The 14,437-nt window shown below is 34.7% G+C and overlaps 1 protein-coding gene across 4 annotated transcripts in view; it reads left to right on the top strand.

Annotated features, from left to right (window-relative positions):
* Positions 1–14,437, top strand: part of DMTF1 (cyclin D binding myb like transcription factor 1) — a 43,457-nt gene that overhangs the window by 13,339 nt on the left and 15,681 nt on the right. For all 4 annotated transcript variants that reach the window (XM_030857009.2, XM_030857011.2, XM_030857008.2 and 1 more), the window contains 4 exons: positions 4,265–4,359; positions 7,958–8,072; positions 8,959–9,035; positions 14,019–14,176. In XM_030857009.2, the coding sequence (XP_030712869.1) occupies positions 4,265–4,359; positions 7,958–8,072; positions 8,959–9,035; positions 14,019–14,176 (445 nt within the window). The remainder of the gene's footprint in view (positions 1–4,264; positions 4,360–7,957; positions 8,073–8,958; positions 9,036–14,018; positions 14,177–14,437) is intronic.

Raw genomic sequence — 14,437 nt, 5'->3', positions numbered from 1 at the left:
GATCATTTAGAGTAGACTGGATTTTAAGAAGATGTAGTATTTTGGGTGGGATACTGTTGGTGAAATACTACAACCCACCAACTGTAATGTTAAATTATATTTCTGGTTTGTTTAGCAAAGAATATGGAATCTTGTTGAACTGTGGTGGCCCTCCAAAGATGGAGTAGATATCTTAGTCCTTGGCGATGGGGTTGGGGCACAGGGCTGTTGGGGGCACTCTCTGCACAAAGGAGGGTCTTGATATATCCACGAACTTTTATTTTGCAGTCAGCATCAAGCAAGATCACATCGTCATCTAGTGAAAGAAAACTAAGACTAGGTTTTCATTGTGGAAAATCATGTCTTCATAAGCAAATATGTACTCTGTATTTGGAGTTAATTGCTTATTGAATTGAGCAGAAAATAAACCATATTATATAAGTTTACTATGAGACTTTGTTGAGAAATGGTGTTAATGTTAATATTGCTAATATTGCTTCCACTTGTGGAATATACAAGCATAATGTATTTCTAATTAAATGATCTCTCCTTCTAATGATAATTCATATGATTTTTAAAACTCTCTCCTAATTTGACTATTATTATGTTACGACTCAATTTTAGAACATGATTAGCCTATCTGTACAAATACAATCCTATATAGACATTTTCTAAGCTAGAATTTTTTTTAATTCAGATATAACTGACATTATATTAGTTTCAAGTGTACATAATGATTGGTATATGTATACCAAATATTATGTATATGTATATATTGCAAAATGTTGAGCACAATAAGTCTAGTAACATCCTTCACCACACAGTTGTCAATACAGTTTTTTTTCCTGTGATAAGAACTTTTAAGATCTACTGTTGTAACAACTTTCAAATATACAGTACAGTATTATTAACTGTAGTCACCATGCTGAACAGTACATCCACAGGTTATAAAATAAAATAAAAATATTTAATTAAGCCAGAATTTTTGAGTGATTATTTTGATGTAAATTTTGACTGGTTAATTGATTTGGTTAGAGTGCCTTGAACATTATTGTAGGTTTGAACTACACGATATTTTGTTCTATTTTATGGTGTGTTGACATTAAAGCCCATGAGCTATTTGATGTTGGGTCATAGCATCACCAAAGAGGACATTCTGGAGCCTAATTTACAATAAGACTGAATTTATGAAGAGTGGCTTGAAGTTCCCTGGATTTGTAAAAAGTATGTTGATAAAATCAACTTAGGAAAGTTTCTACATTTTAAAAAAGTCACACAGGGCTTTCCTGATGGCGCAGTGGTTGAGAGTCCGCCTGCCGATGCAGGGGACGCGGGTTCGTGCCCCGGTCCGGGAAGATCCCACATGCCGCAGAGCGGCTGGCCCGTGAGCCATGGCCGCTGAGCCTGCGTGTCCAGAGCCTGTGCTCTGTAACGGGAGAGGCCACAGCAGTGAGAGGCCCGCGTACCGCCAAAAAAAAAAAAAGTCACACTAAAGCATGAAGTCCTATATCTATCACCATCATCTGGGACTGATTAAATGCACGAGTAATTTATGCTGGACTTCATGGAGATGAATATTAGTTTTAATGATTTAACTTTAATATTCAGGTTTTCTTTACATGCTTTATAAAACTGATAAAAAGTTATCTGAGCCTTAAAAGTTCTCTTAACTCTCATGTTAATCAGTGTAGATAACTTACCACTTCTTTTTGCAATCATCTACACACATTTATTCCATTACCTATTCATTGTTAAAACTCTTAGTGATTATTCGTAGAGGATTGTTGGAGTTACTAAGCCTCTGATTCCTTTTGTTCTTCACAAGGCCTCATTTGTCATTCCCATACCACTTTTGCTATTGCATATTAACTGGAGTCTATTTGTAATTACTTCAGATTTTGTTTTCCTACCACTAATTCCTATCTTCCAGATTACTTCCTCTCATACTTTTGCGATCCTTTGCCCCACTGGGACCCATTGACCTTACCACTTTTAAATTATTCCTTCACTTGTATCCTTGTTTCCTCCTTACCTAGTTTCCTCCTTACCTAGTTTTTCATGGTTAATCATTATAATCATTGTCTTGCATTTACCCTCAGATCCTTTTTTCCTCCCCTCACTTCATCATTCTTTGATGAAACCACAACCCTGGTTCAATTTGTCTGCCTATTTATGTCTATACTGGTACAGCTAACTGAAAGAGATTGGAGAAAAACAGCACAAGTAAGCTGACCAGTCTCACTTTAAATTTATGATCATTAATTTGAAATGGGCTCTTAATGTTGCCTGCTAGTCATACCATACTTATCTAGTGTTCTTTCTCCCACTCTAAGATGACTGTTTAATACATTCTGAAATCTCCAGTACTACTTCTACCTTTTTCACTCTCAACTGATAGCCTTGCTTCCTACCTAGAAAATTTAAGTGGCCAGAAAATAATTTCTGTAAGTTTCCACTACCATAGATACACACTGACTTGTATCTATGTCCATATATTCTGTCTTTTCACCCAGCTAAGGCCAACCCTTCAGTGTACTAGATCCCACCCCTTTTGTCTACTCAAGGACATAGTTGTAGCAATTCTTTCCTTTCTCCTCTGAATCATCAATTTTTCATTCTCTATTGGATTATTCCCATCAACATTTACAAACATACTATAATTTCTTCTTCAAAACGTCCTTTTAGCCCACTTTGGGCTCCCATCCAATTTCTCTGCTTCCCTTTAGATCAGAGTTCCTTGGAAGAATTGCCTCCGTTTCTTCTTCCCTTGTTCCGTAAGCCCACTCCAGTCAGTCTTTCACCTCTATCACTACACCAGAACTGTTCTCCCCATGTCTCCAGACACTTTCTTTTTCTTCTTTTCTTTTTAGTTTTTTCCAGAGACTTTCTTGTTGCTAAATCCAATGGTGATTTTTTTAGTCTTTGTCTTACTTGATCTGCCGACAGTTTTCAACAATTTTATCAGTCCCTTCTCCCTGAAACATTTTATCACTTGGCTTCCAGGGAAGACATTTCTCTCTGTCCATTCCTTCTTAGTCTCTTACGCTGACTTGTCCACGTCTCCGCAACCTCTAAATGTGGAGTGCCCCAGGACTCAGTTCTTAGATTGCTTCTGTTTTCCATTTTTACTCACTCCCTAGAATTCATGGTTTTAAGTCCTGTCTCTGGTAATGACTCCCAGATTTATTCCAGTCCAGACTTCTCTTGACTCTAGAGGTTTAGTGGCTATCTCAAACGAATATGTTTAAATCTGAGCTCCTGAAACGTCCTACATTTTTAAACTTGCTTCTTCTGCAGTCTTCCCCATCTCATTAATGGCAGGTACATTCTTCCAGTAGCTCAGATAAAAAACTTTAGTTCCATCGTTGACTTTTCACTTTCATATTTGGTTTATCCGCACATCCTATTGGCTCTACCATCAACATGTATGCACAATTTGAACTACTTCTTATCACCCTCACTTGCCTTCACTCTAGTCCAAGCCACTGACCTCTCTTACCTAGATTATTGAATTAGCTTCTTCACTGATTTCCCTCCAGCCTGTGCTGCCCTTCAGGTTATTTTCCCCTTAGCAGCCAGAGTGATCCTATTAAAATAAAACTCAGTTTATACCACTCCTCTACTCTAAATCTTCCAATGGTCAACCCATTGGAAAAGAGTTAAAGCCAAAGTCTTTACAGTGGTCTGTGAGTCCCCACACAGTATCTTGATTGGTCTGCTCTGGCCAGCTACACTGTCCTCCTTGCTGTTCCTATGAACCATCTAGGCAGGCCCTCACCTCAGAGCCTTTTTGCACTTGGCTTTCCATCTGCCTGAAGTGTTTTTCCTCAATATACCTGCATGATATATAATATATGGACTTTATGGATAAAGTCCAAGTGTTGGTGACTTTTCCTGGCCTCCTATCTAAAATTCAAACACTCTCCCCCACTCCCAACACATTTCCTTTCATGCTTTATTTTTTCTCCTTAATACTTCTCCAGCATAATATCGTGTTCATTTTGTATCTTTCCCCCTAGGCTATAAGTGCCGTGAAGGCAGAATTTTTGGTTTTTTGTTTGTTGTTGCCGAGAACAATGCCTAGCATGTATTAGGTGCACATTAGATATTTGTTAAGCAAATATGTGTATATGAATGTATACATACACACATATATATGTGTAGATATATTGGCAAGGAATATGTTAAGAAATTAGATGATCACATACTTGTTCCTTGGGTATATTTTTTAATAATTAGAAGCTGCCATTATTATTCTGGAGTTGAACTGTTCTTTTTCTTGAAGTTTCAGAAAATGATCAGAGCTTTGAGGTGACCATGACTGCAACCACAGAGGTGGCAGATGATGAGATTACTGAGGGAACTGTGACACAGATCCAGGTATAGTAAGTCTTTTTACTGGATACAAGAAGATTATCCTTTACACATACCTTAGGTGATAAAATGATGAGAATATATTCTTTCTGACAAAGGAGCAACCACAGAACAGAGGTTGAACTTATTCATTCAGATTTCCAGTCCCCACATATGTGAGTCTCAGAATTGTAAGCAACGATACAATTTATAACATTTGTAGTTAAGGTAGTTTCTTTTGGTGCCTGTAGGACTAGATACATTTTACCGCATGTTAAGAGGTTAAATAATAATTAGCCCTTTTTCCTACATGAACTTCTGTATTTGTCTCATAAAAAAAAAAATAATCAGAATTCCTTGCTGTCTTCAGTAACCAACAGCTTAAATATATTTTACTTGTAAGTGTATTTCTGGCTGATTGTTCTTTCTTTTTACTAGCTTGTCCTTTTGCTTCATCTCTTCATTTAATAAAATACTTTTAAGTAGACAGTAGACATTGTACCATTATTTTTCGTATGTGAAGCATCCCAATGACCCTTCAGTTAAGAAGTAAAGTAGTTACAAGTTGATATGTAACATCAGGGACTAAAGACATCTCAGGTCAGTGTACTGTGAATGGTTTGCAGTGGGGAGCTTCACAGTGGTTCCAGAATGACAGGATTTCCAGAGAAGCAAGTCTCCAGAATGCTTCAAACAGCTTTGAGCCAGGCTGGAGATCTCATAATCTACTCTTGGGTTTCAGTGGGAATTTGGACAGAATTTTTTTTCTAAACCCTCAGAAATAATAGGGCACATTCTTTCTTCAAAATGGGTCTTGTCAAATTCATTTCAGATTCATAGACTATGTAGTCTCACTTCCATTCCATTTTTAGCACATTGAAAATAACTATATACATATGTGTGATTTGGTTTACAACCTAGTTATAAGATTGAGCAGTAGCAGTGCTAGTTAGACAAGTTATACGGTTTTGTTTGGATTATTTCCGAAGACTTAATGAATTACAATTTAATATTAACCTCTTGGTTTGTTATTACCATTTTAATAAACGAAATAATAATTTCTAAATTTTTTTAATAAGATTAATATTCGGTTGGGAGTGAAAGTCAGCACAGTTAGAAGTTCAGAAATAGTGTGCTTTTTGCTGTGCCCTTTTGTGTCAATCTAGGTGTAGTTACTTCGCGTAGTTTAGTAGCTAATGCCCCTTCCCTCATTCCACTGGTGGGACGAGCTTGAAAAACAATTAGAAAGTTTAAAAATTCCCAATGTATGTAGTACTTTGTGGTTGCAAGAGGTGCTTAGTGAATGAAATACTTATTTTTAGATTTCTAAGCCTGTATATGTTACAGATAGGAAACCCTACAACCAACTCAAAAAGGCTTCATTTAGAAAGCAACAGCATTCTAATAAAGCCTGAGTAACTTTAAAAGATTTATGTATAAAATAGCGAAAAATGGGGGTAAAATACTATAAAACTTATTACTATTTACTATACTAAAATACTTATTACTAAACTTATTACTAAGTATAGATAGATAGCCTTTCAGGTACCTAAGTCTCCTTCTATACTCACTTTTATTGACAGTGCTGAATATTACTACTAAAAGTTAATAATTATTTACTTCATTTCACGGCTTTTCCTGTTTAACATTATATGGTTTAAGTAATAATTGTAAGTCTTCTTCAGAAAAATTTGAGCCATAAGGCATTAAGTGTTTGCCCAAAGACAGCGATTAATTGGCATGACAGGTTTATTTGTGAGATTCATAGAGTGGGCTTTGCTGTATATTTAGACTCACTTTGGAAAATGGTGATTTTATTCTTTTAATGAACTAATTAATATAAGAGATCATCTCAGGATATTTTCTACATTACATTTCTTAAAAGTAGGTATTATATGTATCATGGTCTTTTGATAGGTCTCTGTATTGCCCTTGATGAATAACTCCTGTGTCAAATCTTACAGAATTGTGACCTTCATAATATAAGAGGCCTTGGATATCATCTGTCTAGTCTGTCGCAATTCTCAGCTTTATAAAGTCCTCTTAATCTTTAAAAGAAAAAGATCTAAAATGTATGATGCATAAATACAGGGTTATAAAGCTTTTCATGTTTGTTCCAGTGATTTCTAGCTTTTGCCTATGGTTTTAAAAAACAACATTTTTATAAATACAAAATATTCATTACCACCAAATATAAAAATAAAGTAGGTGACAGCATTGTGCTTTGATTGTTCATGGACAGTTTCTCTGTTTTCGAAGTGAGATGGGTTTCATATCTTCTTGGAAGTAGAGATCCAGTTTCTGCCTACTCAAAAAACAGTTCAAACTTTGTTAGGACTTACCTCCGGAAAGTGACATAGGTTAGTAGTTGATCCAATCCAGAGACAAAACTGGGTTGAGTGGTCACTAGGCATGTGACTCTCCCCTTATCCTGGTCTGCCTATAATAGGTTCATACCTGATATGGTATCACTTTTGCTAAATCTTCTTCACTTACCCTATAGCTCTCTTTAGCTCAAGGCCAAGTCTCTTAAAAACAGCTTTGTTCCTGCAGAATTTGCTGGATTAGGTATGTCCTTAATTGAAAATGTACCTGGTGAGCTTCCCTGGTGGCGCAGTGGTTGAGAATCCACCTGCCAATGCAGGGGACAGGGGTTCGACCCCTGGTCCGGGAAGATCCCACATGCCGCGGAGCAACTAAGCCCGTGTGCCACAACTACTGAGCCTGGGCTCTAGAGCCCATGAGCCACAACTACTGAGCCTGCCTACCACAACTACTGAAGCCCGTGCACAGCAACGAAGACCCAGCGCAGTGAAAAATAAATAAATAAAATACATAAATTAAAAAAAAACAACAAAAGAAAATGGTACCTGGTGATAGCTTCATAAATATACTGAAAGCCACTGAATTGTATACTTTAAAGGGTGAATTTTATGATGTGTGAATTGTATCTCAATAAAGCTTATTTTTTAACTACACATTTCTCATACAGACTGTTTTACTGCAATAATAATAGAAAGTAATACCATATAGTTCTTTGAAAGAAGGTACATTAAGGAGGGTAGGAATCAGCTCTAGAGGTTGGCTAAAACAAAGTTGTCAGTAAACAATAAGCAGATCATGATTTTGCAGTAGCATCTTTTGAGTTAGCCTGTTAATCCTTTAGATTTAGCAACAGATTACATTACAGATGACTATATATTTAGGTAGCAAACTACCTGTGAGGACATGAATAATCATGACATCAACCCCAGCATTTCCATTTTATTTTATATGAGTTTGTTTTACATATATAAATATACAAATGGCTTTGAGTATCGTGTATTAATTTAAATGCTTAATGGAATCTTAGCCAATATTCTCTAAAATTCAAGCTGCTAGTACTGACTTACTTGTTTAAATGAAGGTCATATTTTGTTAATGCAGATAATTTTGTTTTCATACTGTCTTATTAAAAGAACAAGAAAATATTTGTCTTTATAAATTGAATATAATTTTATTATATCTAAAACAAATGGATTTCACATTATTAGAGTTTTATAGTGCTTCGCATTACAAACAAAGATGAATCAGGTTGGGTATTAAATCAGGCTGCTACTTTTTTTTTCTCTTTTACCTTTTCAAGATTCTACAGAATGAGCAACTAGATGACATATCTCCCTTGGGTAATGAGGAGGTTTCAGCGGTTAGCCAAGCATGGTTTACAACTAAAGAAGATAAGGATTCTCTAACTAACAAAGGTAAGAGATACTGTGAATTTTAGTGTCCAGTGGAAAAAATGGACATAAGGAAGAGCTTGTAGTCATAAGGATTCTGAGTTGGGCCTTCATAATTATGGTTGAGTAGTTACAGTAATTGAGCCTTTCTAATTGAATTAAATTTGGCTCTGAATGGGACCATGAAACCAATATTCATTTTTCAATCATTGATCATTAGTTCTGTGATATGAAGTAGGTTATAAACAGATGCACAGTGGTCATTTAAAAGACAATTCAGTTATTGCTTATGGGAGTAGGAAGTCAAGCCTTTTTTCAAAGTTCTGCTACTAACTTTGGTCTGATAAGTGGCTTAGAGGTTTAAAGTAACGGTGTTCATAGTGCTGCTGTGCTCATAGGATTGCTAGGAAGTTACTACAACAAAGTGGAGGTTGTGTATATGCCACTCTGAAGTAAGGAAAGGAAACAAAAAGTAAGTAAATTGATTGTTTTCAACCGCTGTACAGTAAGTACTCATTAAGAATAAATTATTCACTTGGTATCCAATATATTATGTTTACCTTGTCCTAGAATCTTTTATACATGTTTTTTTGCCCATAAAATTTATTTTTGACTGGAGAAATTTTTCAGAAAGTTTTGAGGGTGATTTGGCTTTTGTACTTATAAGTCCTATACTGCTGAAACGATAAGAGATGTAACTAAGAGGAAGTAATATTTTTAATGAATCTTTTACTTATCATTATCTCTGTTTAGTAGGGTCAAATGTATTCTTTCTTAAAAACCAGAGGTCACAAAAGCAACTTTACCTGGGGATTTTTCAGATTTCAGATGAGTGAGACATTAAATTAGCTACATTTTATTCCTCTCAAGGAATAATATTTTCTATAGCATTACTTGTTTTCTTTTAAAGGACATAAATGGAAGCAGGGGATGTGGTCCAAGGAAGAAATTGATATTTTGATGAACAATATTGAACGCTATTTGAAGGTATCTTATGGCATATTTTTTTGTTTCACTAATTTTTTCATCGCCAATTGCAAAAAATATCAAAGCAGCATTTTGTATATAGTACTTAGGAGCTTTTCAGTAATTATGTAATGGATGACTGGCTAATATGTTGTAGATTAATCATTCTCAGTTGTATGATTATACTTTTAAGCACATTTTGAAATTCTCAGTTTAAAATTGCTTTAGTTAATACCCTGAAGTTTAGGCAGAATTTTAATAGCCTCTCAGAATCTTAAAGCCCCATCTTTTCAAGCGGCCTATAAATTAAGGTTTAAATTTATGTTGTGTAAAGTCTAAGATATACATCTTCTTTGAATGAGTTTATGACATCATTCCCCTTTAAAAAAAAATTTAGTTCATTTTCATATTCAGGCTTATATCCTGTTACCTTAGTCATCCTCTTCATTAAATGTCTGATGAAAACAGAATTTTTGAAGCACTAGAAATGTGAATTGCTTTAACAAATAGTGTTGGCTTTCAAATGCCTTCCAACAGTCCATGTGGAAATTCTGAAAACAGGTGAAGAATGATATAAGGCTCTGTGCCCTGTGAGTGATAACATGTTGTTAATTCTGCATGAGAGCAAAGAAGGAAGAGTTTATTCTCAGGATTAGGACAGTTATGAAAAATATTTGGAAGAGCAGGATTTGAGCTGAGTTTTAAAGAAGGGGGTGGGAGTTAGGGGTAGAGTAGGGCTGGAGGGAACAGCATAAGTAAATGATGAGCGTCGAGGATTCAGAGTTCAAACCCAGAGTATGTTAAATTAACCCCTTTAACCCAAACCAAGATAATTAGCTTCTAGAACTTGGGCTTTGAAGTCCAGACCGAAGAATTAGAATTCTATCCTATAAGAAATGAGAAGAACTGGTAACTCAGTTTAGGGAGAGTTTGGTCGGGTAGATCTGTGCCCTTCTCAAGGAAATCTTGCCAGAGACTTGCTGACCATCCCAGTAATGGAGTTATGTTCAAATAGTGCATGTTTGAAATGGAGACCATTACCACTGTTTGGGAATGGGAAGTGTACAGAGTTTATTTAACTATTCTCCTATTGTTTGATACTTAGTTTATGTACAATTTTTTACTATTTTAAATACACTGCTGCCTAGAATGTCCATGTTCTTAAGCTTAATTTTAAGCTGCACTCCTCCCAAACTACCCTTTATAAATTATAAAGAGTAAAAAACTTTTAATTCTTTATTAGTGAAGAAAGATCCTTCCCACCAAGCTAATTGTTTTAAGAGAAACAGAAATATAGTGACCATTGAAATGTATCTAGAAGTGTATTAAAAGTTGTCCACTGATCACAGACACTTAAGTTAAAATTGGAAAAATGCTACAGGTTTAGATAAGGCAGCAACGAATTGGTAAAAACACTGAATTTGGGGAATTAAGAAGCTGGTTTCTTGTGTAGGAGATTGGAGTAGATGATTTCCAAGGACTCTTTCAGCTTTATGATTAAGACTTCTAGATACCCATTTCAGGTGACCAGGTGAGAGTAGTAAGGACTTTACAGTAATTGAAATAGAATTGGTAGGGAAAGGCAGATAAGCAAGTAGTCTCTAAGGAAGCCTGGTGACTGAATATTGGTGAAGAAGGAAAATGAGGAGTGGGAATAATTAAGGGTTTTTTAAAAATTGAGGATGTTTGGGAGAATGATGATAGAATTGTCAGAAATAGGAAATGTCCAAAAAGATGTACTGATCTTGGGAAAAGCTAATTTGTTTGATTTTGATTTTTGACTGTGATTTTCATTATGTGGTGCTCTTACAGGAACATTGTGGAGCTATTTTTAAACCAATTAATTAGGTGTCATATATTCCATATTTTGGGTAAAAGGATAAGGTATTGTCACAAGCAACAACAAAAAAAAGGGCAGAAAAATCTTTTCATCTCACTATAATATCATCCCACAACACAGTGCCTTGCATGTAGGTACTTGTAAATATTTAGGTTTAATTGTTTGCAGAATTGAAACTGCGTAAAACAATTTTAGAAAAGATTCTGAAATTTTAAAGTTTTTACTGTGAAGTTTAATACATTCAGAAGAGTGTTTAAAATGCATATCAGTGTAATTTTACCTGTTTTGAAATTTACGTAAGTTGATTCATTCTCTGGGTATTCTGTAACTGGCTTCTTTTGTTCAATATTGTGATTTTGAGACCCATCCCCTGTTGATTTTTTTTTTTTTAGCTTTCATCATGCAAATATATATACCATAAGTTACACGTTCCACAGTTAATGGTCATTTGGGTTCTTTTTAGTTTTTTGCTATTAATTTGTACAGATCTTTTGGGTGTAAATAGTATTTTATTATGGATTTAATTTTTATTTCTCTGATTACATATTTTTATATGCTTGTTGGCCATTTGTGTTTCCTCTTTGAAATTCCTGTTTGTGTCTTTTATCAGTTTTTTTCTGTGCGGTGGTTTATCCTTTTATTTTTTGTGACGTTCTTAATGTATGCTCGATACTAATGGTTTTTTGGTTGTGTTACAGATATCTTGTCCCAATTTAGTGGCCTGTCTTTTCCTTCTCTCTAGGTATCATTTGATGAAAGAAGATTCTTAATTCCAATTTCAAAATTATCATCTTTTTACTTCTGTGTTTTTCCAAGCTTGTTTAAGAAATCTTCCCCTGCCTCAAGGGCATAAAGATATTCTCACATATATAGTTTTGCCTTTCACACTGATTTTTTTCCTGTGGGTATGAGTTAGGGTTTCAGTGTTATTGGGTTGTGGTTGTTTTTGTTTTGTTTTGTTTTATATGGATGATAATTGTCCCAGCATCATTAGGGAATGTCAGTCTTTTCCCAGTCTACAATATCCATTTTGTCCTACTCAAACTTCCACAGATATGTTTCTAGGTTCTCTAATTTGTTCTTAGGTTCAGTTTCATACCTGCACCAGTACAGCTCTGTCTTCAGAAGTCCCAATATCTGATGGGGCAGGTCTCTTCATGTCTTGGCTGTTCTTGGCCCTTTGCTCTTCCATTATAAATTTAGAATCAACCTGCAAAGAATGAAAAACTGTTGGAATTTTTATTGGGACTACATTGAATCTGAATCAATTTGAAGGGAATTAACATCTTTGTAATATTCTGACTTCCTCTTGAACATTTTATAGCTTTCCGTTTTAATTAGTTACCCTTTAATGTCAGTTGATAGTTTTATGTTTGCTCCATAAAGGAATTGCATAACTTGCCTAAGATTTAGTCTTAATGCTTTTTTAATTTTGATGCTATTATTAGTGGGAATTTTTAAAGATTTTTTATGAGCTTTGTCTAGAAATACAAATGACTTCATTGATTTTGTAACCAGCATTCTTGCTAAGTACTCTTAAATAATTTTTGATTATAGATGTTTGGGTTTCTACATATATAACATCTGTAAATGATTCTTTTCTAATCTTTATGCTTTTTTAAAATTGGGGTATAGTTGATATACAATATTATATAAGTTTCAGGTGTACATAGTGATTTACAATATTTAAAGGTTATACTCTGTTTATAATTATTACAATCTTAATGCTTTTTGAATGTTGGATTTTATGATTGCTCTTTCCATACCTATTAAGATTTTACTTTTTTTCCCATAAATCTTATGTGATTAATTGCTAATTTTTCTGAAATTAATACAAACTCATATTCCTGGAGTAAGCTTACTTTTTGCATTGATTATTAACCTTTTTATACATTACTGAGTTCAGTGTGCTAAAATATTTTGAGGATTTGGGGGATCTATTTTAATGAATGAGCTTGGCCCAGAAGATCTTTTCTGAAACTCCCCTTGTCTGGTTTTGCTATTGAGATTATGCTAGCCTAACCAAATGAGTGGGGAATTGTCCCCGATTTTTATCCTTTTTTTAAAAAATAAATTTATTTATCTATTTTTATTTTTGGCTGCGTTAGTTCTTTGTTGCTGTGCGTGGGCTTTATCCAGTTGCGGCAAGTGGGGGCTACTCTTCGTTGCGGTGCTCAGGCTTCTCATTGCGGTGGCTTCTCTTGTTGCGGAGCACGGGCTCTAGGTGCGCAGGCTTCAGTAGTTGTGGCACGCGGGCTCAGTAGTTGTGGCTCACGGGCTCTAGAACGCAGGCTCAGTAGTTGTGGCACACGGGCTTAGTTGCTCTGCGGCATGTGAGATCTTCCCAGACCAGGGCTCAAACCCATGTCCTTGCTTTGGCAGATGGACTCCCAACCACTGTGTCACCAGGGAAATCCCACCCCCTTTTTATCTTTAGGATAGTTTAAAATCAGAATTATGTTTCTCTTAATTGTTTGGTAGGATTTACCTGTAAAGTCATCTTGGCCTGGTGTTTTCATTGTGGGAAAATTATTAATAACTGATTAAATTTTCTTCATGGTCTGTGTTTATTAGATTTTCTTTCTCTTCCTGAGTCAGTTGGTAAGTTGACTTTTTCTAGGAAATCATACATTTATATAAGTTTTCAAATTTATTGCCATAAAATTTTCATAATGTTCAACTAATCTCTGTAGCATCTCTCCTTAGGTGCCATTTTTCATCTCTAGTATTGTTTTGTCCTTTTTTTTTTTTTTTAAGTTTTGCCATAAGTTTATCTTTTTGTTTTTATTTAGTCTCATGGATCTTTTCAAAGAACCAGTTTTTAGCATTGCTTATCCTTTCTACTCTTGATTTGATTATATTAATTTTGTTCTTATGATTTCTTCCTTTTCTACTTTCTTTAGATTTAATTTTTTGTAATTTTAAAAAGGGGTTGGCAGGACTTTATTGAATTATATACAACTTATTTTTGGAATACTTAAGTATCATTGTATTATCTCTTGCAGTATTTTAAACTTTATATTTGACTTATTAATGAATTATCAATATGTTATTTTTCTAAATGCCATTGATGATTTTAACATAAAAATAACTTTTAAAAAGCATAGTATATCCATATGCATTTTATCAGAAATCCCTAAATCAAAGAAATGTAACCCATTTAGGCACGCGGAATAAAAGATGCTACAGAAATCATCTTTGAGATGTCAAAAGACGAAAGAAAAGATTTCTACAGGACTATAGCATGGGGTCTGAACCGGCCTTTGTTTGCAGTTTATAGAAGAGTGCTTCGCATGTATGATGACAGAAACCATGTGGGAAAGTATGAAAACTTGTAATGCTGCATGTTTTCATGTAATTTAGGGGAAATATTTAAGGAACTTTTTTTAATAAAATTATGATCAAAGCCTTAATTGGAGATAGTTATGAATTACTGTTGAGTGATGTTCATATTTTTATTCTCCAGGTCCATTTTGTAAATACGGTGAAACCTCATTACAATACGGCCTCTTTTAGAAATTAGAATCTAAATTACTTTATATAGGTTTAAGACTTGGCTGACTTAATACATCAAAGTCTGCTT

The sequence above is a fragment of the Globicephala melas genome, chromosome 9 (genome assembly GCF_963455315.2).
Source record: "Globicephala melas chromosome 9, mGloMel1.2, whole genome shotgun sequence".
NCBI classification, from domain to species: Eukaryota; Metazoa; Chordata; class Mammalia; order Artiodactyla; family Delphinidae; genus Globicephala; species Globicephala melas.
The sequence above is the reverse complement of the archived record's forward strand: the minus strand, read 5'-3'. Positions and strand labels throughout refer to the sequence as shown.